Source organism: Microcebus murinus, chromosome 1 (genome assembly GCF_040939455.1).
Source record: "Microcebus murinus isolate Inina chromosome 1, M.murinus_Inina_mat1.0, whole genome shotgun sequence".
NCBI lineage: Eukaryota > Metazoa > Chordata > Mammalia > Primates > Cheirogaleidae > Microcebus > Microcebus murinus.
The window spans coordinates 155,710,850-155,737,828 of record NC_134104.1 but is presented as its reverse complement, the minus strand read 5'-3'; the positions used below and the strand labels follow the sequence as shown (position 1 = coordinate 155,737,828).

The 26,979-nt window shown below is 58.2% G+C and overlaps 1 protein-coding gene and 1 long non-coding RNA gene across 3 annotated transcripts in view; one reads left to right on the top strand and one right to left on the bottom strand.

The window, feature by feature from the left end:
* Nucleotides 1-25,403, top strand: part of CACNA2D2 (calcium voltage-gated channel auxiliary subunit alpha2delta 2) — a 135,460-nt gene extending 110,057 nt beyond the window's left edge. The window contains exons 5-38 of one of the 2 annotated variants that reach the window (XM_012771383.3): nucleotides 1,454-1,498; nucleotides 4,841-4,982; nucleotides 7,946-8,077; nucleotides 8,241-8,298; nucleotides 8,974-9,024; nucleotides 9,156-9,255; nucleotides 9,394-9,552; nucleotides 9,781-9,888; nucleotides 9,989-10,067; nucleotides 10,595-10,644; nucleotides 10,837-10,926; nucleotides 11,119-11,190; nucleotides 11,369-11,443; nucleotides 12,660-12,734; nucleotides 12,814-12,885; nucleotides 12,971-13,042; nucleotides 13,147-13,208; nucleotides 13,939-14,015; nucleotides 17,950-18,010; nucleotides 20,063-20,160; nucleotides 20,387-20,477; nucleotides 20,585-20,647; nucleotides 20,793-20,896; nucleotides 21,172-21,270; nucleotides 21,361-21,449; nucleotides 21,630-21,677; nucleotides 21,920-21,991; nucleotides 22,093-22,245; nucleotides 22,395-22,447; nucleotides 22,566-22,621; nucleotides 22,753-22,879; nucleotides 23,039-23,148; nucleotides 23,247-23,329; nucleotides 23,411-25,403. In XM_012771383.3, the coding sequence (XP_012626837.1) occupies nucleotides 1,454-1,498; nucleotides 4,841-4,982; nucleotides 7,946-8,077; nucleotides 8,241-8,298; nucleotides 8,974-9,024; nucleotides 9,156-9,255; nucleotides 9,394-9,552; nucleotides 9,781-9,888; nucleotides 9,989-10,067; nucleotides 10,595-10,644; nucleotides 10,837-10,926; nucleotides 11,119-11,190; nucleotides 11,369-11,443; nucleotides 12,660-12,734; nucleotides 12,814-12,885; nucleotides 12,971-13,042; nucleotides 13,147-13,208; nucleotides 13,939-14,015; nucleotides 17,950-18,010; nucleotides 20,063-20,160; nucleotides 20,387-20,477; nucleotides 20,585-20,647; nucleotides 20,793-20,896; nucleotides 21,172-21,270; nucleotides 21,361-21,449; nucleotides 21,630-21,677; nucleotides 21,920-21,991; nucleotides 22,093-22,245; nucleotides 22,395-22,447; nucleotides 22,566-22,621; nucleotides 22,753-22,879; nucleotides 23,039-23,148; nucleotides 23,247-23,329; nucleotides 23,411-23,551 (2,967 nt within the window). In that variant the 3' untranslated portion in view covers nucleotides 23,552-25,403. Of the gene's footprint in view, nucleotides 1-1,453; nucleotides 1,499-4,840; nucleotides 4,983-7,945; nucleotides 8,078-8,240; nucleotides 8,299-8,973; nucleotides 9,025-9,155; nucleotides 9,256-9,393; nucleotides 9,553-9,780; nucleotides 9,889-9,988; nucleotides 10,068-10,594; nucleotides 10,645-10,836; nucleotides 10,927-11,118; nucleotides 11,191-11,368; nucleotides 11,444-12,659; nucleotides 12,735-12,813; nucleotides 12,886-12,970; nucleotides 13,043-13,146; nucleotides 13,209-13,938; nucleotides 14,016-17,949; nucleotides 18,011-20,062; nucleotides 20,161-20,386; nucleotides 20,478-20,584; nucleotides 20,648-20,792; nucleotides 20,897-21,171; nucleotides 21,271-21,360; nucleotides 21,450-21,626; nucleotides 21,678-21,919; nucleotides 21,992-22,092; nucleotides 22,246-22,394; nucleotides 22,448-22,565; nucleotides 22,622-22,752; nucleotides 22,880-23,038; nucleotides 23,149-23,246; nucleotides 23,330-23,410 lie in introns of both variants that reach the window. The other variant, XM_012771382.3, reaches the window with a different exon arrangement.
* On the bottom strand, nucleotides 1,016-23,503 carry LOC142873721 (uncharacterized). Its single transcript, XR_012921672.1, has 3 exons — nucleotides 23,419-23,503; nucleotides 8,224-8,295; nucleotides 1,016-2,587 (listed from the first exon to the last, which is right to left on the bottom strand). It is a non-coding gene; the product is annotated as an uncharacterized LOC142873721 (long non-coding RNA).
* Nucleotides 25,404-26,979: the final 1,576 nt, after the last annotated feature.

Genomic DNA, 26,979 nt, shown 5'->3' with positions numbered 1-26,979 from the left:
CTTCTCCCTTCCCTAGCAGCACGTGCATGATGGAGTCTCGGGGCATTGTAAGAAAGCTCCAGACGCAGCAGGCGCCCCAGACTCTGGAAACTGTTAGGTCGCCTGTGGCCTTCCATTCCTCAGGAGGTTGTGGTCTTGCCTGGGCACAGTGCCAGGCATGCAGTCAGCGTTCCAGAATGCCTGGACTAAGCCTACATGTCCACCCAACGGCCTACACCCCCAAGCCCTGTGTGGGAGACAGCCTAAGACTGTTCCCTGAAATAATCCCACTGCTGACCACCCTAAACCACAGCCCCAGCACCTGGGCAGTCACCAAGGCCAGGACCCTCCCTGGAGTCATGAGGAACCTGGGGCTCAGAGAGGGGATGGTCTGGCATTGGGGGTCACATAACGAATGGGGTCACCCAGCCAATCCTTGGAAAGGGAGTGGCCCAGGTGGCTTCCACCCCTCCTGGAGCAAATGCTGGCCCTGTGCTTGCTGCCCTACAGCCAGGCCCTCAGGGGCAGACACGGTCACCGCTCTCATTAGCAGACCACAAAGAAACAGGCCCTGAGTGAGGGAGGACTGCTGCGCCCCGCTACAGGTTTTCGCTGCACAAAACAGGGCTGAGGAGCACCTGGAGAGGGTGACATGGACAGCAGCTCTGTCCAGAGTCCTGGCCCTGGGGCGCATGGGGGTAGAGTGCTGCGGCCCCTCCTGAGCGGGTGGCACTTGCTGACACCAGGCTCACCTTCTGGCAGCCTCTGTCAGCCGCGCTCTGTTCTGATTAAAGATCATTAAACATGAAATTAGCCCGTTTGTGTTACGGGTCCCCAGGGCGGCCGGTGATTATGACGCACAGATGGCCAAGAACCCAGGCGGCGGGCAAGCAGGCGCGGGCCAGGATGGGCGGGGTGGGCACGGGCGGGCGGGGGCGGGAGCAGGCGCGTGGGCCGGGCTTTGTTTCTCCTGCTCCTGTTGTGTAAACCCCCTCGCGTTTCACAACAAATCACAGATAATTAATAAGTACATGACCGTAATGAGTAGGCTTTTTAATAGAAGAAATTGGAAGATGCGGCGGCAAGTCATTATTTCACTCTTGCCCAGAGTTGGCTCTATTTTTCCATCTTCCTCACTCCGCAGTACCGCCTCTGCCAGCCTCTCTGCAGACACGCTGCCTCTGACCCTGCCTCCAGCGGGGCTGCAGTGCAGGGACCCCCAGGGGATCCTGACCCAGGGGTACCGCACCCTCTTGGAGCCCTGAGGGGCCCTGAGGATGCCTGGCTGGAGGTGGGGGCAGGGCATGCCCAGCACTGACTCATCCAGCCCTTCTAGGAAGGTGGCTCTGTATGGGGGAGGGGCAGTCTGTGCCCCAGAGGAGTCTGAAGGGCCCAACCCAAGCCCTGGAGCTGGGGCCCTGTCTGCTCTCAGAGGTCCCTGAGCTGTGAGTGCTGAGGCCTCTCTTCCCCCTAGGAGGAAGACATCCTGTACTATGATGCCAAGGCTGACGCCGAGCTGGTGAGTGCCCCACCTTTGCTGCGGTGGGGGGAGTGGCCAGGGCCACACCCCTGCACTGGGCCGTGGTGTTTAATGTCTATCAAATGTTTGTTAGGACTCAGAACTAGGCAGTCTGAGCTCAACCCTGGAAAGCAGTGGTGACACAGGCCCCACCTTCCACTTCCCACAACTACCTAGAGGTCCTAACCCCGCTAGTGCTGTCTCTGTGGCCACTAATGGGCTGGGCTTCACTGCAGTGGGGCAGACTAGTCCGGCACTTGGACCTCCCCCGGCAGGGCAGTTCAGGTCCCAGCATTGAGAGGGACCCTTGGAGTGTGATGAGAGTAGGGGGCAGGGGGGCAGCTGGGGAGAGCTTCTTGGAGGTGGGCAGGTGCGAGCAGGTTGCGGTGACATCAGGTGCATTTCCAAGTCAGTGCAGGCTCCCTCCCCTATGCAGAATACCCACAGCCTGACCCCATGATGGGAGCTTGGCCCTGAGCTCAGCTGGAGTCACCTACCTCAGAAGTGGTGGCACTCAGACTGACCAGAGAGCCCAAGGCCATGCTGCTCTTTTGCCTCCATGTCACTCACTGGCTCCAGTCTGCTCGGGCTGCCCTGTGAGGTAGTGAGGTCCCCATCACCAGAGAACTCATATGAAAGATGTACAGCCATTTGTGGGGGAGGTAGCTACAGAGAAGACAACAGTGTCTGAGGCTGTAGGGCACTTGGAGTAGACAGTGTTTGGTGAACTTGTCAAGGCCCAAGTCCCTCTGCCTGACTTCAAGGCAAACGTAGTTAGACATGACTGTCCCCTCTATAAAGAGTTGTCACAGCAGCACAGTCTCTGGGGTCCTACTCCTGGCTGGTGCAGAAGACCCAAGATCCAGTCTTCGTCTCCCAGCCCATGGCCCTCGGGTGGGGGTGGGAGGTTCCTGGGGTGAGCAGGAGATGGGAAGGCTGGAAAGGATCCCCATGCGGACTGCAGGCTGGCCTGGGAGAGCCTGGGGGAGGGCAGAGGGCCTGAGAAGGAGGGGTGGGCTCAGGCAGGTGTGCTTCCCCTTGGCTGAGCTCCATGGCTCCCAGAGAAGTTGCTAAAATTAAAGCTGGAATCTGAAATTCAAATGAAGAGCGAACCTTTAATTAGACCCTGAATCTAATTCCTTACCCCCCTTGGCAGCGGGCTATAATTTTAGCAATCAGTGCATTAAATATAAACCAGGAGACTGCGGTTGCCCACCATACAAAGCCCCAGGGCTCAGGGGTGACACTGAGGGGCTCCTTGGCCAGCCTGGTGCCCAGCCCCCTACCAGGACACTCTGAACCTCCTGCCCCCAGCAGCCTTCAACTACATCCCGGACTCCAACCCCTGGCTCTAAATCATTGACTCCCTGCCCTCAGCCCCCTGGACATCTGCTCGGGGGCTAGGGACTGCCCAGCAAGGGAGATTCACTCCGGGCCAGGCTGGGCTAGTCGTTTAGGCCACAAGCCCAGCCTGGCCTGGCCCGGTATAAATAACAGCACCCACGCATTTGCCGACTCCCCTGCATGTTGTGTTGTTTTGTTTTTTTAATCTTTGCCAGAGGTACAGTTAGAGATCTTTCTAGACCATTTACTTTTAAATTACCAGCCAGAAGGTGGGGGTGGGGGAAAGAGAAGGAAGGAAAAGTTCGCCAGCTGATAGCTTATCAGAACGGAATCCAAATGTCACATTAGTTGGGAAAGTTGGGAGATTAAATTTTCTAGCGCCCTTCATCTGCTGCTGACATTTCGGGGGCTTTCTTCTCCTGCGCCTCCCCCTCCTCTGAGCGGAACGTGAGTAGCCCACGCCTCACGGGCAGCCGCTCCCCGCTCCGGCCTCCATGCTCAGCGGATGCCTGCGCTGGCTCTGTCCAGCACTCAGGGGCTCCTGAGGGTCCTCCTCGCATGTGCCAGAGGGGGCAATGGGAGGGCAGCAGACGGCTTGGATCCTGCTGTGCCAAGTCCACCCCAAGGGAGATGGATAGGGGCTTGCTGCAGGCCCTTCAGAGCCGTGCCCATCGGGCGTGGAGAGCTTGTCTGGCTGGCACAGTCACACTTTCCCTAGACGGGACCCAGCCTGGGCAGATACCTACAGGCAGGAACACAGGGGAAGGGCACGCCCAGGACCCAGCAGGTAGCGGGTCAGTGTCACGTGAGGCCCACAGCAGAGAGGAAATGAGCTAAGCCTGGGCTGAAGGTGGTCACAGTATCCTTGAGGGGCAGTGCAAGAGCGCATGGAGGACTCAGCGGCAGCATATGCTCCCTCCTACTAGGGCTTTGGTCCCCAACCCAGGTGATCCGTTACCTGTCTGTGGCCTGGCCATGCATAACCACCTGAGCTCCGCACCACGCCCCCCTCCCATAACACCCAACCCCCCCTTCCCCAGTCTATGGAAATTGTCTTCCATAAAACTGGCCTCTGGTGCCAAAAAGGTTAGGGACTACTGTACTAGGGCAGGAAGCCCCCAGCTCTGCTCCGCACCATCTCTGCTCGCTTTTCATCTCTCCCTTGCTGCCCCAGTCTGGCTTTTCCTCTTTGCCTTCACTCTCTACCACCAGCTTCCCTCCCCCTGGCACACCTGCACCCAAGCCTCCCTGCCCCCAGCCCTGGCTGCGGCATCAGCACTGTAGTCACAGACCCACTCCTGCCAGCCTGCGGTGGTAGGCGGGGGTGCTCAGCGCATGCCCAGCCTGCCTGGCCGCAAGATGCCATAATTGGCACCTGTCAGGCGGCTGCGGCTCATTTTAGAAAATCAGCAGGGGCCCCTACAGTCCTGCTGTTAGCAGGCGCTGCAGTCCCTCCCTCTGGAGGTCAGCAGGTCTCAGCACTAGCCCCCACCCAGCCCAGCTCTCCTCAGCTTAGCACCCCCAGCTCAGAATCTAGAGCTGCCCTGCTGCAGAGGGGGGGAGGGGTGGGGCCGAGAGCGGGTGTGGGGGCACAGAGCTCCTAGGAGAGGCTGCCAGGGCCTCCTGTGATCACAAAAGGCATGTCCTTGTAAGCAGAAGTCTGGAGCCTGTTCCTTCTAACTGGCTCCCAAGATTTGCCTCCTTCACTAATTGGTTTTCAAGGTGTAGGGAAGGGGTTAATTTGGTTTTGGTTTTAGAATTTGGGTTTAGCAAATGTGGGAATGGTGAGTAGGGTGGGCAGGGTGGCAGTCCTTGCCTCTCGGGTGAGGGGTCCATACCGCATGTCTCTCCATCTATGTCTCTGACCACAGTAGTCTCTTTTTTCGAGATGCCGCCATCTTCTGGACTCTGGCCCTCCCTGCCCTGCTCACAGGCCTGCCCAACCCCACTCACTTTTATCTAGTCCTGACACTGCTTGGGCGGGGGGCCTTTCTGCAGGACGACCCTGAAAGTGAGGATGTGGAAAGGGGGTCTAAGGCCAGCACCCTAACGCTGGACTTCATCGAGGACCCAAACTTCAAGAACAAGGTCAACTATTCATACACGGCTGTGCAGATCCCCACGGACATCTACAAAGGCTGTGAGTGTGCAGAGGGATCGGGACAGCCCTCCCCACCTGCCACGGGGGCCATTCCACTGCCAGGGCATGCCCAGGTCCCTGGGGACAGAAGGCCAGTGCTGACTCCAGCCCCACACTCACCTCTCATACTCGCCCACGTGCAGACATCAAGCCACTCACAGGCAGAGCCTCACACTAACTCTCAGCGGGGTACATCGGGTTACAGAACACTGAGCCTCTCATCCCCACGCACGCATGGTCTCCTGCCCGTGTGTCCACACATGCCCACACAAATGCAGGCACCCACACACCGTTCCCCACATGCTGGGCCAAGTCCCCATTTGCCCACGAAGCAGCTCCTCACATCCTCCCCCATTCCCTGGCCCCATAAAGGAGTGGTTGAGAAGCTGCCACACATCAGGTGGACACAGGGGCTGGGGGAGAGGGCGTCACTCCTCACTCATGGACACCACCATTTTACACAGGCCTCCTTCTCCTTGGCACAGAGCCAAGGGGGTGGGGAGCTGGGGATGTGGGAAAGGCGGATTGGGATAAGGGTGGTTGAGATTCTAAGCTCTAGGCAGCTTTGGTCAATGGGGAAACGGGCCACTATAACTAGAAGGATTTGAGTCAGATCTGAGGAAGAACTTCCTGAAGATCTTGGGAGGTACAGGGGGAGGAGGCCAGGAGTCAAACACTGGACGGGGAGCTCTAGCAACAGGATTTAAGGCACTGAGGCCTGTTGTTTCTAACACAATTCTATGGGCACTTATAGGGTACCTCAGAATCCAAGGGCCCACTGGGCCACCACACAGGCTCCAGCATACAGGGAGGACCTCTCCATCCTCAGGGTCAGCTAGGCTTTCTGGGCAGCCTAGGCAGGGGTGGGGAGGGTGCTCCCCCTGCGCCCCCACGGGCTGCCCGTAGGCCACCTGCCCGAGCCAGTCGAGGGGCACTATCACAGGCAGGCACGCTAATTAAAACAGGAGCCACACCACCCTCTCCAGTCACCCCTCGCTACCCACACAAATTACATTTTATATGTTTTTTATTTACTGTGTCACTTTTAATTAAATCTGTAATCGCCTGCCTGAGGGGGCATGATCCCCTTTCCCAGCTCAGCGTGATCTGAGAGTATGTGCACATGGGTGTGGGCGTGTGTGCACGGGGCTGGGTAGCAAGCCCTTTGCAAGAGGGTGGAAGGCTGTTTGCACAAGTGTGTCTTGCAGTGAATGCGTGTGTGCCTGTGGGCGTGGATCGCTGCAGGGACAGCTGGCTCAGATCAGGGGTCTCCTCTTGACTCTTGACCTGAGCCAGAGACACCCCTCTGCAGGCAAAGGGGCTTCCAGGACAGTCCGCTCAAGCCTGTCCCTGTGCAGATGGAAAACTGAGGCTGAGTGAGGGGTGGGACCTGCCAGGCAGATCCTCCCAGGGCAGACAGTGAAACATTTGAGGGCCTAACTTTATTTTTTCTTAAAGAGAAAAATAGAAATTGTTCAACTCACTAAGTTTCTAAATTAGGAACAGGACCGTAACATACTGTTCAATAAGCAGAGCCAATGCTAGAAATGTGTTTTGTTTTCACATTATGGTCAGTTAAGGGAAGCCACAGGAACAGAGAGAGGGAAAGAGATCAGAGATGGGGTGGTATTAGCACCAGACAAAGCCCCACACTGGAGGGCAGGGCCGAGGGGAGAGGGCCCCAGAGTGTGCCAGCACCCCCAGGCCTGAGGCAGAGCTCTCTTTCAGCCTCTGGAAGGCGCTCTCTGTCCTCACTTGGGCGATCTTTGATAGGGATGCCTACAGGGGAGTGATGGTGGCAGAACTCCTCCTGGGCGGTGGGTAGAGGAAACTGGAGGGAAGAAGTCATGGCCCTGTGGGCGGGGAAGGGACAGAGGCCTGGCAGAAGCAGGTGTCCCACTCCTGCTGTTTTTTCTGAGTGTCCAGGGACAGATACACTGCACACATGAGAACATGTGCCCCACACACACCGGGCATATTTCAGGCTGCTCTGAGTGGGAGTCAGGGGTACTGCTCAAGCCATCCTGAGTCTCTGCCCAGCTGAAGGGTCCACAGGATGGAGTCGTACATCTGAGAGGAGCCTTGCTCCGTGAATGTGTGTAGGGACAGGCCCGGTCATGGGGTCATGCCTGTGCAACCACTGGGTGGGAGGAAAGGAGGGTGGTGGTGACTGAGGGTAGGGAGTTGTGAGCAGGACTCACTAGTGTCCTCTCTAGGTGCAGAGTGGAGTGTAGATATGAGTGCGTGCACTTGTGCCCACGGCAGAAGTTGGGTTACTGGGCAGGTGGGTTTGGGAATGAGGGAATCACATATCTGGCTGGAAACACAGAGGTTAGAGGCAGGTCTACCTGTTAGGGGTGCAGCATGTGTGTGCGAGTGCTGTGCTGGAGCAGGATAATGGCACTGCCCCTGCCCTCTAAGAGCCCCTGCCCCCACCCCTGCCTGCTCCTGGCCCCAGTTGATTAATCATGGAGCTGAGTGGCTTCCAGCTTATCAGGTACCTTAATAGCTGAATAATTCCAGCCCCATCAGCGGGCCCTTAATTGCTTTCTTGTGGCTGCAGCCTGGAGTGCATGCTGAGTGGGTGAGCTCCCGCGGGACCAGCTGCTAGCTCCAAGAAGCATGCTGGATGCGGGGCCCCAGCTCACAGGTCACAGCCACCTGGGCAGCCCCCAGGGGCCACGGGCCACAGCTGCCCTGCCTGCTCCTGCAGGGCCTGGCTGAGGGGCAGGCCGAGCTGTTCCTTCAACAATGTGGGGGGCGGGGGGTGAAGACCAGGAAGTCTTTCTGAAGGAGCTGGTGCAGCCCCAGCTGGGCCTGGCGCTATAGGGAGTGTGGCTAGGCAGAGAGCAGGTGAGGCATTCTAAGTGGGGGCGGGGGGTCGCAGGCGTGAGTGTTGTGGTGGTGGGTTCAGCAGGGGACAACCCAGGCGCTTCCCACCCCAGCTTCCTCCTTCCCCACAGCCACTGTCATCCTCAATGAGCTCAACTGGACAGAAGCCCTGGAGAACGTGTTCATCGAAAATCGCAGGCAAGATCCCACGCTGCTGTGGCAGGTCTTTGGCAGTGCCACAGGAGTCACCCGCTACTATCCAGGTAGGTGGCAGCCCTTCTCCCCTATCTACCCAGCACCCCACCTTCCTCCATCCCCCAGCCCACCCATCCTGGAGTGCTTGTGTGGGATGGCCACCCTGCAAGGCCTGCCTACCCGGATCGGGCCCATCCCTGCCAGTCCCTTTTACCTTCTCTCTTACCACAGCCGCCCCGTGGCGAGCCCCCAAGAAGATCGACCTATATGACGTCCGAAGGAGACCCTGGTGAGAAAGCAAGGAGGGGCTAGGCAGGAAAACCCCCCCATCTCCCCACCTCTCCTGCCCGTTCCCCTCCCTCCCAATATCCAGGCCTCCGAGCAGGGTGCAGCCAGCTCTATCCAATTTTCATTTCACACATCGTTGCCACTGGAAAATGGATCCCATCACCCAGGCAGGCCTCCCAGCTGCCTCTGCCCCCAGTCCACTGCCCGGCACCCCCGCCCCCTCAGGACTGAGAGATTGGACCCATAGGGGTTCCTAAGGGTGGATGTAGCTTCTATAGGGCCGGCCAGCCCCTGCCCCGGCCATCTGAGCCCTCCACGCCCCTGCCCTCTGCTCTGCCCTCCCAAGTATCCTGCAACTTTCCTTCCCTTCCACCTGTGCTTCTCATACACAGCTGGACTCTGCCCTTGGGGCCTCAACTGAGGCAGGGGGCACAACAAGCCACAGTATGCCTCCTGCCCCTGTCTGGATTGCCTTACTTGCTGAGGGGTCAGATCACTCATGTCATGGGCAGGGACTGTGTCTATTTTAATAAACATGGTATCCTGGTACCTAGAACCCTGTCTGGCCCAGCAGTGAATGCTCAACAGAAACGTGCTGAATGGATATGTGGGTGAGGAAGGAAGGGCCCACAAGGTCCCAGTGGGGCTGGCCCTAACTGAGGCTTCTCCTGGGCAGGTATATCCAGGGGGCCTCGTCACCCAAGGACATGGTCATCATCGTGGATGTGTGAGTGAGCATGCAGGCAGGCGGGTGGGGTGGGAGTGGGGGGCAAGGGGCTAGACTCTGGCCCAGGAATGTCGTGTGGGAAGGGCAGGAGAACACCTGAGGCCTCCACGGCCCTTGCCTGACCTCTCCAGGAGCGGCAGTGTAAGTGGCCTGACCCTGAAGCTGATGAAGACGTCCGTCTGCGAGATGCTAGACACGCTCTCTGATGACGACTATGTGAACGTGGCCTCGGTGAGTGCCAGGGCAGGCAGGGAATTGGTCACCCTCACCTGCCCTGCTCCTGTGACCACTGCCAGCCCGTGCAACAGCTGCCTGCCCAGGCCAGCCTGAGGCCACTCACCCCCCTCCGCCACCCCACTGTTCCCTCAGTTCAACGAGAAGGCGCAGCCTGTGTCATGCTTCACACACCTGGTACAGGCCAATGTGCGTAACAAGAAGGTGTTCAAGGAAGCTGTGCAGGGCATGGTGGCCAAGGGCACCACAGGCTACAAGGCCGGCTTTGAGTATGCCTTTGACCAGCTGCAGAACGTGAGCCCCCTGGGTGGACAAACGGGAAGCTGGGGTGGGCAAGGGCCCGGGCTCGGTGACACCCGGGAAATCAAGACGGATGGCCTTGTTAGTAGGCAGCTTGGACAGGTAGCACCATCTGCTGTGGGGGAGGAAGGCCAGAGGGCCAGGCCCACCAGGGGGAGGGTGGCCCGTCCCCTGGACCAGGGAGGGGCTGAGAGCCGGCTGACTCCACGCTCACCCGCCCAGTCCAACATCACTCGGGCCAACTGCAATAAGATGATCATGATGTTCACGGATGGCGGCGAGGACCGCGTGCAGGATGTTTTTGAGAAGTACAACTGGCCCAACCGGACGGTGAGGCTCAGCCCAGGCAGGGCTGCCCTGACCTGGGCCCAGGACAGGGGAGGGCCGTCCCCTGGTGGCCACAGCAGTAACCTCAAGTCCCCTCCCCCAGGTGCGCGTGTTCACTTTCTCCGTGGGGCAGCATAACTACGATGTCACACCCCTGCAGTGGATGGCCTGCGCCAACAAAGGTACCTGGCCTGACATCACTGCCAGGGGGCCTGCCTGCCATGTCCTGCTCTCCATTGGGTTTGTTGTCCAGCCGTTTGTTCACCGCCATGGACAGACAGTGCATCTTTTCATACAGGTGGCTGTCCATCGCTCTTTCTGTCTGGTGGGCTGTCTAACGTGTCCATCTGACTCAGCATCTTTCTGCCCATCTGTCTGTCCACTGTCCGGCCATCTCTTGTCTGCTCCTGCGTCTGTTTGCTGATCAGTCTGTCTCTCCCCGCAGCTGGGCCTGGCTGCTGGGTGGACTCTAAATTTCACTGCCATGAGGGACTGTAGGCCTCTGGCTCCTGCCGCCTGCTCTGCTTCCGTACACCCCTACGCTCACTCCCTTGCCCTGGTGTTGGTCCCACTGACAGCGCAATGGCAGGGGCACTAAAGGGATATGAGGTTGGGGGAGTGCCACCAAAGAGAGCGCCTGAGGGGCAAGTCAGGGCTATGGGTCCCGCAGTGCCAGCCAGGCCCATCGCTGCCTCCCCTTCCTTCACAGGTTACTATTTTGAGATCCCTTCTATCGGAGCCATCCGCATCAACACGCAGGTGAGACTGGGGTTGCCTCCTCCCAGCCCCTCGCCTCCCTGCGGGGACGCTGTGTGCAGTGGGCTGCTGTGGGCCGAGGGTGCCCCCTGGTGGCTGCTGGGGACACAGTCCCTACGCACAGGAGGCAGAAGGGGAAGAGCGCAAAGGGAGATGCTCAGGACCCCTGTCGCGCCTCCTCCCCGCCCCCCCCAGGAATATCTAGACGTGTTGGGCAGGCCCATGGTGCTGGCGGGCAAGGAGGCCAAGCAGGTGCAGTGGACCAACGTATATGAGGATGCACTGGTAAGGCCCCTGGGCGAGGAAGGGGTGGGGCTGGCAACCTTCCCCAGGGATGTGCCCACAGGGTCAAGACCCCTGAGGACCTCCTTTTGGGGTAAACCAAGCAGAAGTGAAAGAGAGGTGGCCCCTGCTCTGAACACTTGGAGTGGTGGCAGGGCCAGCCACAGAAGACCCCATCATCCTCCTCTCCTTTAGGGGCTGGGATTGGTGGTAACAGGGACCCTCCCTGTTTTCAACCTGACACAGGATGGCCCTGGGGAAAAGAAGGTGAGGTCCCCTGCTGGGGCAGGGTTGGGCGTGACCTGGGCACGTCTGGAGATAGAGGAGGGAGGGGCAGGCCTGCAAACCACCTGTGAGAGCAGCTTGAGGCCTTGGGTGTGGCAGCTGGGCAGAAAGTCCCCTTGGAATTGAGTCTATTACAGACCCCCATACCTCTGCCTCCCAGAACCAGCTGATCCTGGGCGTGATGGGCATCGATGTGGCTCTGAATGACATCAAGAGACTGACTCCCAACTACACAGTAAGTGTCCACCTGCCCATTGCCCTGCTCTGCCCCCCACATGGACATGAGCCGGGCTGGCTGCTGGGGATTACAGCACCTCCATGGAGACCTCTAAGTTCAGGGACTCAGGGAAGGGTTCCCCAGGAGGTGACCTTGGGCAAGCAAACTTTCTGTAAAGAGCCAGACTGAATATTTTGGGCTTTGCCAGCCTAAATACACATCTCATGCTCAATTCTGCTGCTGTATTGTGAAAGCAGCCACAGACAAAACATACATAAATGGGCATGGCTATGTTCCAATACAATTTTATTTGTGGATACTGATATTTGAATTTCAGATAATTTCCACATGTCACGAAATATAATTCTTCCTTTGATGTTTTCCAGCCATTTAAAAACAAAAACCATTGTTAGCTGGCGGCCTTACGGTAGCAGGCGGCCGGCCTGACTTGGCCTGTGTGCGTAGGCAGTGCCCTGGGCAGAAAGGAGGGGAAGGCGTACACGGGAGGCAGAGGGGACTCTGGGCAAAGGCCTGGAGGTGAAAAACAGAATCAACCAGGAGAAGGGCAAGGTCGCAGTGTGGCTGGCCCAGGGCCTGTGGTTGAGTTGGGGTCTCGCCTGTGAAAGCGGGGAGAGGCGGGGCACTTGTGACAGTGTCATTAAGCCTGAGTGCCCTGAAGCCCTGCTTGGGCCTGAGAGGGCAGGGGCTGTGCCACTGGCCTCCGGACACGGTGAGAAAACTGCCTGAGAGAGGTGAGGGCTGGGGCCCAGCCCCTACTCCTACCCCACCTCCTAGTCTGCCTGCAAGGGCAGCCCAGGCCTTCGGGATTCCCACGGCTCTGCTCACCCCGTGTGCTGTGCTAACTGCGGATAAGGAGAGGCACAAATCAGAGGCAGCAGTCGGACACAGTGGTACAAGAGCAGCAGCCCTGTGGGGCCAGTAGAGGCGGAGAGGTCAGGCTGGCTGACAGCCCCATGAGAGCAGGGAGAGAGGCTGGAACCACACAGTGCCAGCCACAGAGCCAGTCAGCCCTAGCAAGGGCCGGTGCGTGTGGGGCACCCAGCCTGCTGGCCTGGCTTGAGAGACGGCTTAGGGCCATGTGGCATGTCGGGACCCTTGGCCCAGGCAGGCAAACAGCACCCCTCAGCATGGTGGCAGGCAGCATGGGGAAGGGCTCCAGAGCCAGGAATCCCTGCCCAGTCCTCCAGACCCTAAGCTCCCAATCTACCCCCAGCTTGGAGCCAACGGCTATGTGTTCGCCATTGACCTGAACGGCTATGTGTTGCTGCATCCCAATCTCAAGCCCCAGGTGAGCCAGGTGGGCGGCCTGGAGGGTGAGTAAACCCTCCAAGATGGGGACTTCTGACTTCCTGCCCTGCCTCCCACAGACCACCAACTTCCGGGAACCTGTGACTTTAGACTTCCTGGATGCGGAGCTGGAGGATGAGAACAAGGAAGAGGTAAGGAGAAGGCGGGGGAAGGGATGGGGGGCAGGCACAGAGAGCAGAGTGGGGGCCCTGCCCCTCACATCCCTGGCCCTTCCAGATCCGTCGGAGCATGATCGATGGCAACAAGGGCCACAAGCAGATCAGAACATTGGTCAAGTCCTTGGATGAGGTGAGAAGGCAGGAGATGGGGCCAGGGAGTCAGGGTAGGCACCCTCCTATCCACCCCCACCCCTGCCTGCCAGCCCAAGTACCTGACCCAGCCTCCTCTCCCAGAGGTACATAGACGAGGTGATCCGGAACTACACCTGGGTGCCTATCAGGAGCACCAACTACAGGTGAGTGGGGCGAGGGTTGGGGACAGCCCCAGAGTCTGAGCCCAGTGGCCTCTCCCTCTCCCACCCCAGCCTGCTGTGACCACTGCCCCAGTGGGGTGCCAATGCCAGGGCTCCTCACTACTTTCTGGGGAAGCAGCAGGTCCTGAGAGCACAAGACAGAGACAGGATGGACAGAATGGTCACAGCCAGGGCTGGGCCCCCTTGTGGGCCGGGCTGGATCGGGGCAGGTTGTCCATTCTGAAATGCCAGGGGCATCCTCACACCCCAGGACTAGCCCACAGCTGCCCCTCACCATATGAGTGTTGGCCCTGCTTTTAGCTGGCTCTCACATGGCCTAAGTCTCTGGGGACACTGGACCCTGCCCGGCAGCACCTGCCCCAGCAGCTAGCTCACTGACAGTGCTCTGCCCCTTGTGAGTTTGCCACTAAGCAGACAGAGGAGGCTGACCAGGCGGTGGGGTGTTGTGGGAAGCTGCTGGGGGTGGGAGGTGGGGCGGGGATTTGCTTTGGGGCTGGGGGTTCAGAGGCCTCCAGGGAGTTTGGGGGAGTGGAGGGCTGCCCCATAGGCCATGCATCTCCCACAGTTAAGCAGGGAGAGGGGTCTCTGGTGGTGGGAGGAGGAGATGCCACAGCTTGGGCCTCTCTGCCCAACTCCAAGGCCATGGGGAGGGGGTGCCAGTGTGGCCTCCCTCTCCCTAGCAGTGACTGTGCTCCCCACTTCCGCTCCCCAGCCTAGGGCTGGTGCTCCCGCCCTATAGCACCTTCTACCTCCAAGCCAACCTCAGCGACCAGATCCTGCAGGTCAAGTGTAAGTGGCCCGGCCCCTGCCTGCGTCCTGCACCCCTGCCTCCGCCCCGCACCCTGGCCGGCCCCAGGCAGCATAGCCAGTTGTGCTTGTGGGCAAGGCGCCCCTCCCACCCAGTCTGCCCACCCCTCAGGTGCCCAGGCTGGGGCACCGGCCTTCAAAAGTCTGTGGAAATCTGCATGCTCTCCTTTTCTCAGATTTGGTTCCAGACCATCCTCTCATGGTTTCCGTTGAGGTTTCTGTTTTTGATTTCTCCTACTCCGTGTCTTCCCTCCTTAGCCTGCCTGCCCCACACACCCCTGGGGGCTACATTCTTGGAAGACACCCCCTCCCCTCATCTCCTTCACCCTTCTCCCTGCTCAGCTCTGTCCCCTGTGGTACCACCCCCCAGGGTCCCTCTCCCTCCCTCCCCTCTTCCCTTTACCCAGGTCCCACTCAGTCGCTCACTTTCCTCTTCCTGCCTCTCTGCCCTCCTTCCTCTCTTCACCCCTTCTCCCTCCTGCTCTTTCCTCTCCCCTGCACCTCCTCCAGCTCCCTCCCTGCCTTACCTCTCCTTTCTGCTCACTCCCTCTATTTCTTTCTCCCACTCCTCCTCCTTCCCTCCCTCTCTCCCCTACCCCTGCAACCCTCCCTTCCCTCTTTCCCTTTAGTCTCTCCCCTTGGTCTCACACCCTCTCTCTCCTCCTCACTCCCTCTGGTGTGCACCCTGGCCCCCATCCCTGCATCCCTCTGCTCCTTCTCTCCTTCACCCCTGCATCCCCTTCCTCTCTCTCTCTCTCTCTCTCTCTCTCTCTCTCTCTGCCCCCATCTGCCCTTCCTTCCCTCTCCCAGTCCTCTGCCTGTGGCTCACCCCTGCATGCCCTGCTCACCCTGGGCCTCTTCAGAGAGGCCTGGGTCTCCAGAGCCTGTGGCCCCGCCTGCCCACAGCACCCAAGGTCACTGGGAGGGAGGCTGGGGCTCCGGCCCCACCGGGCGCCCCCCACCTGCCTGGCCGACTGGGGCTCATCTCCTTTGAGTTTTCTTGCTCTCTCTTTCTCTCTCATGTCGTTTTTTGCAAGAAGTTTCCTTTCGGTATGATGATGAGACACAATATTTTCATTCAAACAGCCATTGAATAAAATATTGTTTGTGCCCCTCCCCTTCCCCTCCCCCTTTTCGTTTGTTTTTGTGTTTGTGTTGTTTTTGTTTTCCTCGCTTTCTCTCTTGGTGGACTGTCCCAGTGCCAATCAGCAAACTGAAGGGCAAGTATATTCAGAACCAGTGCACCCTCCTCTCCCCACCCCACCTGCCCTCACACCCCTGCTTGCCCCCCTCCCTGCCCAGGACCAGCCAAACCCCTGCTCTCCAGGGCTCCCCTGCCAGCATTCCCTGGGGCCTCTAGTTCTTGCCTTTCCTATGATCCCTAAACCTCTATTAGAGCCAGTGGCCCTTGCCCCCGGCCCTGCCTACAGGGTGTTCTCCGGCATGATTTGAGGCTCAGGCCCTTTCCTTGTACTCCTCACTCCCTCTGGGAAGGTCCCTGCCTCCCCACAACCTTCTCTGTCCCTCCAAGACAACTCAACAGTGGGGACAGGGCTGGACGCTCTCCACCACCTCCCACCCTACAGAGCAGGGAGCCTGAGATGCAAAGGGTAGATCAGCCCTTGGAGGGGCTTGTATGCACCTATGGGAAAGGCCCAGCACGCAGGGCTTCCTCTGATCTCCGGCAGTGGCTGCAGTAGCTGACAGCCCTCCAAAAAGGGAGACAGAAAAGTGTGGAAGCCTCACGCCCTGACCCTAGGGCCAAGCGGCAAAGGGGCAGCATATGGCAGGCAGCCAGGCCACTGGAAGAACAAGGCTAACGGGACCATCTTGAGCACTGGCCTAGGTGCTGAAGTACTGTCCTGCCACCACCCCCTCCCTCCCACCCCGCTGCTGCTCCCAAAGGCTTTGCTAAGGCCCATTGGCCCAGCCCTGCCCTGAGGTGGGTGGGCAGGCAGGTGTGGAAAAGGTGTTCCCCTGGGGAAATAAAGGCAGACGGGGTCTGTGGGCCTGGCCAGGGATGGAATGGGATCTGTCTAGACCCCAAGGGCCAGCAGTGGAACTTAGAGGAAATCAAGATGGTTATGAAGTAAAAGGTTCTGGCACTCTGAACTGCCTAAGCCAGAGAGACTTCCAGAAAGTGGGGCAGTGAACCCCCAACCCCTGACAGAGAACCAGGGAGTGAGAGAGGACAGCACACAAAGGTCTCTGCCTAGACAGACAGCCACCTCTCTCAGGGAGCACCTGGGCAGATGGGGTGTAGAGAGCCACAAGGGATGTCCCTGTGACATGGAAGCAAGGACTCCCAAGAAGCCCTAGGGGCCCTGTCCAGCAGAGTCCAGCAAAGTGGGGGTGGGGGACAGGCCCTACTCCCACTGGCTTGAGTTGTCTTTTTCTTCCCATCCCCCCACCCACATTTCCCCAGTGACCGCAGAAATGCAGGGCCCTGGTAACAGTGACAAACATAGCATAGTCTCCCTCCCTGCTCCTTCCCCCTCCTTCTTCTTTTTCCTCCTTCCCCTCCCCTCCACCCCTTCCCCATTGGCTTGTGTCCAAACCCTGCCTCACAGTCCTATCAGAAAGGAACAGTCCAACCAGTGACTGCCCAGCCCCTCCAAGCACCCGAAGTCCCCCGTCTGGAATCTTGCAGTGCATTGTGGGAGTACTTGGGAACAGAGAAAAATCTCTCTTCTATACAAGTAAAGCCCAAGGGGCAAAAGAGAGATCAGACCCTGGATGAAGACATGATGGGAAGATGAAGTGCCCAGAGTGAGAGCGATCAGGAGCAGAGGGACACCTCCCAGATGCACCCCTGCAAGGTGCCCAGTCTAGCAGCACAGGGACAGGCCACAGAGGAGCTCCAGGGCCACATCTTTAGGTTCACTCACAAACCCACACGAAGGCAGTCACATATACACAGGCTGTCACACACACATGCACACTCATGTATCCATGCTCGCACACACACAGGCATAGCTTATAAGTTCAGGGCATAGACCCAACTGATGGACCCCTCAACAGCACACCCATTCCCTCTGGAGCCCCCAGCATTCCTCCTGGCTGCTGTGAGTCCAGACAGGTCTTAGGAAGGGTGGAGAGCCAGTCCTCCTTCCCCACCTGCCCGTCGCGCCCCAGCCCAGGGAAGCAGGTCTGTGCAGGGCCCAACACCTGTCTCCAGACTCTCCTCCCACACTGTGAAAACAGTCCCAGGGCACTTCGAGGGTCTCCCTTCGCCTAGTTTCCTGTCCCAGGGGACCACCAGACCCCCACAATGCACTGTGGTCCACCCCCAGCTGCCCGCACCTGTCTCTGGTTGGACTGTCTGTGCCCATGAGAAACCCCCTTGGTTTGGCCATGTTGATGCCTGACACAGAACAAAAGCAAGACCTACCAAAATGCAAACAGCTGCGGCAAAGAGAGATAAATCCGCAGCCAAGCCAATTCCCTTCCTCAAAGTCTCTTTGGAGGCGAAGGAAGCTCAGCATGTGGTTTTTCCATTATGGATGTGATAAGAGTGAGACTGGCGCCTCCCCCAGACCATGCATATATATAGCAGTGTGTGTATATATATGTGTGTGTGTGTGTCTGTGTATATGTGCTATACAGCCGTATGGAAGCATATACAGCCACGCCAAGGGACTCACTGCCGACAGAGGACCAGGCCCGGGCAACATATTGGCTATAACTGCCCTCCTCCTGCGATGCTGTAGTCACACAGGCCCTCCACCCCTCCCCACCCATCCCTTCTCTCTGGCTCGAACCTGAACGTGGAAGTGGCGGGTTCCCTCTTTGCTGGTGTCTCCCCCTCCCTCAAGCCACCCTCTCCCCTGTCCCTCCAGCCCCACAGCTCTGAGCCCCCTGGCCTCCAGCCTCCCCAGCCCCCGCCGGATAACCCCCCACCCCGTTTCTGTTGCAGATTTTGAGTTCCTGCTCCCCAGCAGCTTTGAGTCTGAAGGACATGTTTTCATTGCTCCCAGGTAGCTTGCGTGTGGCCTTGCTGAGGTGTCCTCCCTCACCCTGACTGCCCCAGCCCTGCCTCCTGCACTGCTGCCTGGAACTCTGTGTGTCTGTGTCCTGTGCAGTGTCGCCCCCAGCCCCCATACATAGCCCGGTATGCGCGGCTGTGTGCATACCCAGGCCATGTAGCCACACCAGGCAGCAGTGGCCAGTGCCCCACAGCCCCAGCTCCCAGCAGGCCTGGGGCAGGAGGGCTCTGGACTGTCTGCTGACCTTCCCTACCCTCCCAGGCAACCAGGAAGGAGCCCTTTCCACCCTGGGGTGGCTGTCCCCAGCATATCCCTTGCTGGGCAGCTGCTGCCCTGGTTTGTGGCATCCTTCCTATCCCCTCACCTCGCACCCCATCGTTGTCCTGTGTCAGTCAATGTTTGTGTGGGGCTGGGGGCTGAGCCAGCCAGAGCCCCTGTCGGCAGTGCTGAATCTAGGTGTGGTGGCTCAATTGAGGGGTGGGGAGAAGGGAGCTGCAGGGGCTTTGAGAAGCTGCTCTGGCAAGTGAGGGGTCAGGGCCCAGAGTAGGCCCAGGTCTGGACCATGCCTGGAGTGCACGCTCAGCATGCACACACTTCCTCGTGCACACTCCCTCTACCTTTGGCCCCAATCTGAGAAGGCCGGGGCCCTAGATGCTAAGGCCCTTTCTGTGACCTGGCCTCTGGATGCAGCTAACAGGGACCCATGGGCACTCTCAGGCACCACATGGGGGCTCTGGACACTCCTACCTCCGTCCATGTGCACATCTGTGCATGCACCCACAATTTCTCTGTGACTCTCTCTGTGGATGTTTGTACTTGTGAGTCATTGTATATGTATGTGAGAGGCCGAGTGTAAATGTGGGAGGGCCCTGTGCACTAGAGAGTGCTCTGTGGGAAGGTATGAAAAGTCCTGTGTAGCACACGTGACCCTGAGGAAGCTGAGGGCAGGGACCCTGTTCATTTTCGTCACCTCTGTATCTTTGCCTTGCAAAAGCTCAATAAATGTGTATAGGGAGAGTGAATGAAGTACCCCGCAGATGCGAATGTATATGTTGTGTGTAAGGGAGAGGTTGCAAGTAACTTGGTGTATCTCAAGCCCAGTGGTATGGGTGTCACTCTAGGTGTGTCAGTTCTGGTCTCCAAGCACAGAGGCACAGGTTGTACACTGCATAAAGTCCCTGGGAGCCAGCGAGTAAATGGGGGCTAAGACCCAGTCCCAGGTGCCCTCACCAAGCTATGAGCCCTAACATGGCCTGGGGAAGTGGCACATTTTTTAAATTCCCACAGTTACTGCCATATGGGACCATGAGGGGGTCACTGGTGGCAGAGGTGTGTGAATGAGGGATTGGGCAAGGGAGGTGGCTCCATCTATCAGGGTAGAGGGACTGCTCACCAAGACTCCCTGGGTGGGGAGCATGGCGCAAGCAGGCCCCCTCATGTCCCACAGGCCCCATGTTCTCTGGACCCAGAACCTGAACCCAGTGAGGGTCTTGAGGAAGTGAGGGATTTGGCCTGCCCACCTCTGAGGGTGAAGCATTCCAGAATTCCCACGTTCCCACTGACTTCCCCACGCCTTCTTTGGTATGATGAAGAAAGTGAGTCTTAGAGAGCTGGAGTGTGTTGCCCAGAAGTACACACCCAGAAAGAGTGGGGTTGAGGTCTCAGACTCAGGCTGACAGAAGCCAGTGCTGGTACTCCAGTCCCACCTCATGCCCATGGGAATGCTGTCAGGCATACAGGTGGATGAGCTGGCCACCAGATGTTTCCTGGGGCCTCCCAGGTGCACCATCTGGGTCCAGCCACAGGAGAGATAGGAGGCTCTGCAGGGCTGCCCAGGAGAGAAAACCTGCCAGGGTGGAGGAAGCAGACCCTCATTCTCCTGTCTGCTCCAGCTCAGACCCAGGCAGCCTGTAAGAACACACATGCCTCTCCCCGAGACCTGGGCTTCTCAGCGAATGGCCAGGCAGGCCTATTGGGAAGCCTTGACCCCACTGCCCCATCCAGCCCCCCAAACCCACTCTTCTTGCCCCTCCCCACCCCCAGAGAGTATTGCAAGGACCTGAATGCCTCAGACAACAACACCGAGTTCCTGAAAAACTTCATTGAGCTCATGGAGAAAGTGACTCCAGACTCCAAGCAGTGTGAGTGCCTGGCAGGGCAGCTGGATCTGGGCAGTGCCCAGGCAACAAGGGGGCAGCCCCAAGGAACCCAGAGACCGGGCAGATGTGGAAAATATGCAGACCCACGCCAAGGGCTGGGCCTGGGCCAGGTCATGGGCAAGGTTCCTGGTGGAGCTTAGGGGTGGGGGCGAGGGTGGGCAGAGAGCTCCAAGAAGATGCCCCCTCTACCCCTGCCCTCCTATTCCAGGCAACAACTTCCTTCTGCACAATCTGATCTTGGACACAGGCATCACACAGCAGCTGGTGGAGCGTGTGTGGCGGGACCAGGATCTCAACACGTAGGCACCACCCAAACTATGGGGGCAGGGGGTTTGGATGGCCCCAGAGACCTTGGCCCTGCCCACCAAAAGGCAGGCCTGTGACCCCACCTCCCTGCTGCCCCCAGGTACAGCCTGCTGGCTGTGTTTGCTGCCACAGACGGCGGCATCACCCGAGTCTTCCCCAACAAGTAAGTGACCTACTCCAGTACCCAACACCCTGCCCCTGCCTCTGTCCTGCTGCCCAGAGGCCTCCTTGCACCTGCTGAGACCACCATCTCCCACAACTATCCCTCACCCACACCCACTGACCTCTGCCTCTCTTGGGTGCTCCAGGGCAGCTGAGGACTGGACAGAGAACCCTGAGCCCTTCAATGCCAGCTTCTACCGCCGCAGTCTGGATAACTACGGTTATGTCTTCAAGCCCCCACACCAGGATAGTGAGTGTCCACCCAGGGTGCCCAGCAGCATGTGGGAAGCCTCAGCTTCCCTGTGTGCTCAGCCAGGGCTGTGCTGTGCTCTGTGAGGCCCCTCTCCAACACGAGACTTGCTGAGACCGGGGCAGGTGTGAAGAGATGGACAGGCTGTGCCAGACACTGCTGGGTGCTTAGACTGGAGTCAGCCCTGGGTTGGGCTCCTGGGTTTGTAAAGCCCAGCATGGAGGGGTCAGGATGGCTGCCAGCCCCAACTCCTAACTACTGCATCCCACCTCCAGCCCTGTTAAGGCCACTGGAGCTGGAGAACGACACAGTGGGCGTCCTCGTCAGCACAGCTGTGGAGCTCAGCCTAGGCGGGCGCACACTGAGACCAGCAGGTGAATGCCTGGGTTGGAAGTGGGGAAAGAGGCAGTAGGCAGGGTGCTGCCAGGCAGGTAGCACTGATGGCCCCTTGCTCTCCCCCAAAGTGGTGGGCGTCAAGCTGGACCTAGAAGCTTGGGCTGAGAAGTTCAAGGTGCTAGCCAGCAACCGTACCCACCAGGACCAGCCTCAGAAGGTATTTGGGTACTTTCTGGAGTCCCCAGGGACCCCTACCAAGCCTCCTACTCAGAGTGACGCCAGCACCTATGGGGAAGCCAGGGAAGCTGCAGATGGCCTGGGGACCCAGGTGTATGAAGGGTGATGGGAGGGAGGAAAACTGGTGGGCGGCTTATGGTCCTCATTCTCTGCCCAGCAGTGCGGCCCCAGCAGCCACTGTGAGATGGACTGTGAGGTTAACAATGAGGTGTGTGTGCCCTGAACCTACTCTGGACCCCACCTTACCCCACTCCCAGACTTCTTAGTCCCAACTGCAACTCCTAGCCCATCCCTTGGCCTGTGGGTCTCAACATCATCACCCTGACTTTACAGCCTTACGGGGACTGGGGGGAGTGGTGCCCCCCCTGAACCACTGGACTGCCCAGGCCTGGGATGGTAGGTCAAGGGCTGAACCCCTCTCCATTTTCCTCTCCCTTCCCTACCTCTCAGGACCTACTCTGTGTCCTCATTGATGACGGGGGATTCCTGGTGCTGTCAAACCAGAACCATCAGTGGGACCAGGTGAGGGTCAGGAAGAGAGTGGAAGGGGGGAGAGATTTGAGCCTTCTGGGGATGTGGCACTGCCAGTCCTGTGACCATGGGTTCCCTCCCGACATCCCCAGGTGGGCAGGTTCTTCAGTGAGGTGGATGCAAACCTGATGCTGGCACTTTACAATAACTCCTTCTACACCCGCAAGGAGTCCTACGACTATCAGGCGGCCTGTGCCCCTCAGCCCCCTGGCAACCTGGGTGCTGCACCCCGGGGTGTCTTTGTGGTGAGTCCCCAGAGATGCCTGGCTGGGAGATGGAAGGACGGGGAGACCTGCCCACAGATGACGCTCCCACCTCTGACATTTGATAGAGCTGGGGGTTACCTAGGGCGAAGGGGCAGCAGTGGCAGCCCATGCCCCTCTCTCCACTGCAGCCCACCATTGCGGACTTCCTTAACCTGGCCTGGTGGACCTCTGCTGCCGCCTGGTGAGTCCTGAGTGGGCTGGGTAGAGAAGGTGCTCCCTGGCCGGAAGAGTTCAAAAGAGCAATGGAACAGGGCACTGGCCTCTACTGACCACTCCACTCGGCGCCCCGTGCCCTGCAGGTCCTTGTTCCAGCAGCTTCTCTACGGCCTCATCTACCACAGCTGGTTCCAAGCGGGTAGGTAGGACTTTGGAGGCCCGCCTTAAATCCCCGTCCCCAATCGGAGCAGAGACGACTCCAAGGGGAGGGCGGGGCTTGCGGCCGAGCGAGGCCTGTGGGCGGGGCTGAGGCGCTCTGGGCCCTCTCAGACCCCGCGGAGGCCGAGGGGAGCTCCGAGACGCGCGAGAGCAGCTGCGTCATGAAACAGACCCAGTACTACTTCGGCTCGGTAAACGCCTCCTACAACGCCATCATCGACTGCGGAAACTGCTCCAGGTGCTTGCGCTGGGCTGGGCTGGGCGGGGCTAGACGCTTCGGGAGGACGGAGGAGGCGGGGCATCCAGGTGGGCGGAGCGGAGGGGGCGGGGCATCCAGGTGGGCGGGCGGGAGGGGCGGGGCGAGGCCCAACGCCCCGCCTATCTGTGCTGCCTCCAGGCTGTTCCACGCGCAGAGACTGACCAACACCAACCTTCTCTTCGTGGTGGCCGAGAAGCCGCTGTGCAGCCAGTGTGAGGCTGGCCGGCTGCTACAGAAGGAGACGCACTGTATCCTGCCCCCGCGCCCCCGCCGCCCGCCCCCTCCCGCCCCGCGCGCCCCCTCGGTGCTGCCGCCGCCGCCTCCTTGACTCCCCACCCATGCCCAGCGGACGGCCCGGAGCAGTGCGAGCTGGTGCAGAGACCGCGATACCGGAGAGGCCCGCACATCTGCTTCGACTACAACGCGACGGTGAGGAGCGGGGCCGGCGGACCTGAACATCCCTCGGCCTTGTGCCCGCGACGCCCACCAGCTCCCTGTCTCTCCCCGCAGGAAGATACCTCAGACTGTGGCCGCGGAGCCTCCTTCCCGCCGTCGCTCGGTGTCCTGGTCTCCCTGCAACTGCTGCTCCTCCTGGGCCTGCCGCCCCGGCCGCAGCCTCAAGTCCACGCCCACGCCTCTCGCCGCCTCTGAGCGCCCCGCCCGCCCCGCCCGGCCTCCTCGCCTCTCTCCCGCCCTCCCGCCCGCACGCCCTGCCTTAGAGCCTCGTCCCTCCCTCGCTGAAGGACCTGAGCTCCCAGGCCCTGAGTCTGCACCTCGGGGAAGAGGAGGCCTAAGGAGGACGCCACAGGTCTTTGGCACTCAAGCCACGTTTCACCACTGAACTGCTCAAGTGTCCCCAAACCATTCATTCCCACTGGGCCCACCCAGGTAGCATAAGACAGGGAGGCCACATGTCCTGGTGCCAAACCAGGCCTCTGCTGCCTGCCCTGTCCGGAGGCTCCCTATGTATGGGAGACCCTGCCTCAGCTGGACCCCTCTAACCTGGCTCTTCTGTCCCGCCCAAACTTGGTTTCTGTGAGAATAATGGAGGGAGGTGAGTTGGGCAGTTTGAGGCCTGTGAATCCCAGTTTAAATCCTAGCAGGACAGAGGTCCTGGGGCAGCCCACAATAGGCACTTCTCAGGCCTCCAGCCCTGTCCCCCCGAAGCCCAGCAGGTGTAAGGACAGTCACAGTACAGATTTAGACACAACCCCATACATACATGGAACCCTGAGGTCAGAAACTGGACCCACATGAGACACAGGGCACATACACACACAGACATGCACACACCATAGGGTGGAGTAGGGGTGGGGGCACACAAAGCCTTACACAGAGCGAGGGGTTGGTGGAAAGGTTGGCACCTGCACACTCCATCTGCTGCTTACCAGCCCCTTCTGATCTGAGCTGCAGCCCAGCTGGTCCTCCCATCTCTAAACTGAATGTCAAACAGTGCCAAATGCTGGGGTATGGGGTAAAGAATCTGTCCCACCCCTAACCACCAGTGTCCCCCAAGTGCCCCTCACCTTTCCAGGTGCTCATTATAACCATTTCTCATTAGTGTTGGCCCTGAGTGGGACCACATGCCACTGCCTGCACCCCTCAGCAGAGGAACCCCCACGAGACATTACCCTTTGCCTTAGCAGGGGTGACTTAGTCTCTCCTGGCTGGGCCATTCCACCCCCAATCTGGCCCTTAGATGCTCAGGCCTGTGCCCACTCCCTCTCTCCTCCCACACATCCACACACACTCCCTGCCCCCAGGAGGCCAAACTGTCCCTCCCCTGAACACACACACACACACACACACTGTGCACACAGAGGCGGGGCCTGGGCACAGCTTTTCACACCATTCATTCTGGTCATTTCCCCCGAAGGCATCCCAGTTTGGGGGCCAGTGGGGGAACTGAGGGCAAGGGGATGTAGCCATGGGGCTCAGATGGATTGGGAGAAGGGGGGAGGGTGATGCATTAATTAATGGCTCCGTTAATTAATGTCATGTTGCTTGTCGCTTTCTCAGTGTGTGTGTATGGTCCATGCCCGCCGCTGGTGCCAGGGTGGGTGTCCATGATGTGCGCCCAGCCTGGATACCATTGTGTCCTGTGGGGGCGTGTGTGTAACTGTAGTGTAGTCAGGTGCTCAATGGAGAATATAAAAATAAAAAAGAAACATATACAGAAAAATAAATATATATTTTAAGTTTAAAAAACAGAAAAACAGACAAAACAATTCCCATCAGGTAGTTGTCCATCCCCCAGCTGGGTCGTATTCTTCTCATCACCCACCTGACCTGGCTGCCCCCTTCTTTGGGCTGGGGGACTGGGGGCCATTTCCTTTTCTCTGCCCTTTTTTTGTTGTTGTTCTATTTTGTACAGAAGTCGGAAAAACAACAGCGACAAAAAAGTCAAGAAACTTTGTAAAATATTGTGTGTGTGATTCCTTGTAAAATATTTTCAAATGGTTTATTACAGAAGATCAGTTATTAAATAATGTTCATATTTTCACTTCAAATGCTTCTCATCCACTGTATCAGCCTGGGGGTGAAGACTTGGTAGCTATAAAGTCAGGTGGCCAGAACCTTAGAGTCCCATTTGTGTCTTGCCGGTAAAGGCCTTAGCAACCCAGGTCCCTGGTAGCCATTGGGCATGATGCTTGCAGCACCTACCAAGTGCCAGACCTTTGACATACTTTATCTCATATCTTCAAAAAGCCTCTGGGAAAAAGCTTCTTTAAAAAAAAAAAGCCTCCCAGACCCTCAAGGCCAGGACTCTGGAGGAAAGAAAGAAGACAGAGATACAGGGATGAGTTTCCTGCTTGGGGAGGGAGTTCTGGCCATTGGGTCAGACCACCGTCACCTGGGGCTGACAGGTCCTCTGCCTGGAGTGAGGAGTGAGCACCTGGCCCACCTCCACACCCCGGCGCTCTCCCATTGGAGGGCCCAGTCCCACTATCCACATAAGGTCAGGAGTCCCAGCTCCTTCCTGGGCCAGAAGAAGCCCAAGGCCACCACTGTTCACTGCTGGAGATCTAGCCTGAATGAGTTTCTGTGAATCCTCTCTGGCCTACACCCTTTATCATTTTAATCCCAAGCATCTTAGTAGCCAACCCTAGTCAGTATGACCTTCGTGTTCTTTTCATGCGGAGAGAATTATAACGACTAGCACAGAGGTTCTCCCCTGCAGGGGACTCTGCTCACTTCTCACTCCTCACCCAGCTAAACCCTCACTGCAATCTTTGGAATGGATACTGGTTTATTCCCATACTGCAGATGAGTGAACTAAAAGGGGAGAAATCCTGTCCTCCCAGGTGAGAAGGGTAAAAAATCAGCAAGGATTTTGGAGATGAAGTACAAGTGGGAGGGGGCCCTTGAAAACCAAATAGAAAAAGGAGTGTATTCCCAGCCTCAGCCAAGGCACAGGGCTTTCCTCCCTCCTCTGCACAGGTTGGCTGCAAAGCAATGCCTAAACCACAACCCTCAAGACCACTCCCATGCCCTGCAACAGCCCCTGAAGTCCTTGGGTAGGGTTGCCAAAAAAAAAAAAAGTACAGAATGCCTAGTCAATTTTGAATTTCAGGTAAACAACAAATAAGTTTTCAGTATGAAAGTGTGTTTCAAATAGTTCATGGAGCATACCTATACTAAAAAATTGGGGACATGCTTATATTAAAGTATTCATTGCTTATCCAAAATTCAAATTTGACTGACTGCCCTGTATTTTGATTTGCTAAATCTGGCAGCCCTACCCAGGTGTGGCATCCAGTGGGAACCCAGACCCCAAAGATAACCATAGGGTATTAATACACATGGCAGTTGTACTGAGATCAGTGGCTGAAAGGAAGGGATTCTACACTTTATGGAAGTTCTTTGTCATACAATTATTTTAATTATATTCACATATTTAAAGATAACTCAATATACGAAAATAATAAAAATCAGTTGCAACCTGTCAGAAGCCAGTGTGGCATGAAATGGGATCAGAGCTAGCCTGGCTAGGGCTTGTGGGGAGATCTCTCTTCCTTAGGCAGAGATCATAAGTCTCTGGTGGGGAGGAGAGTCACCGAGGGCAGCCCAGCCTCACC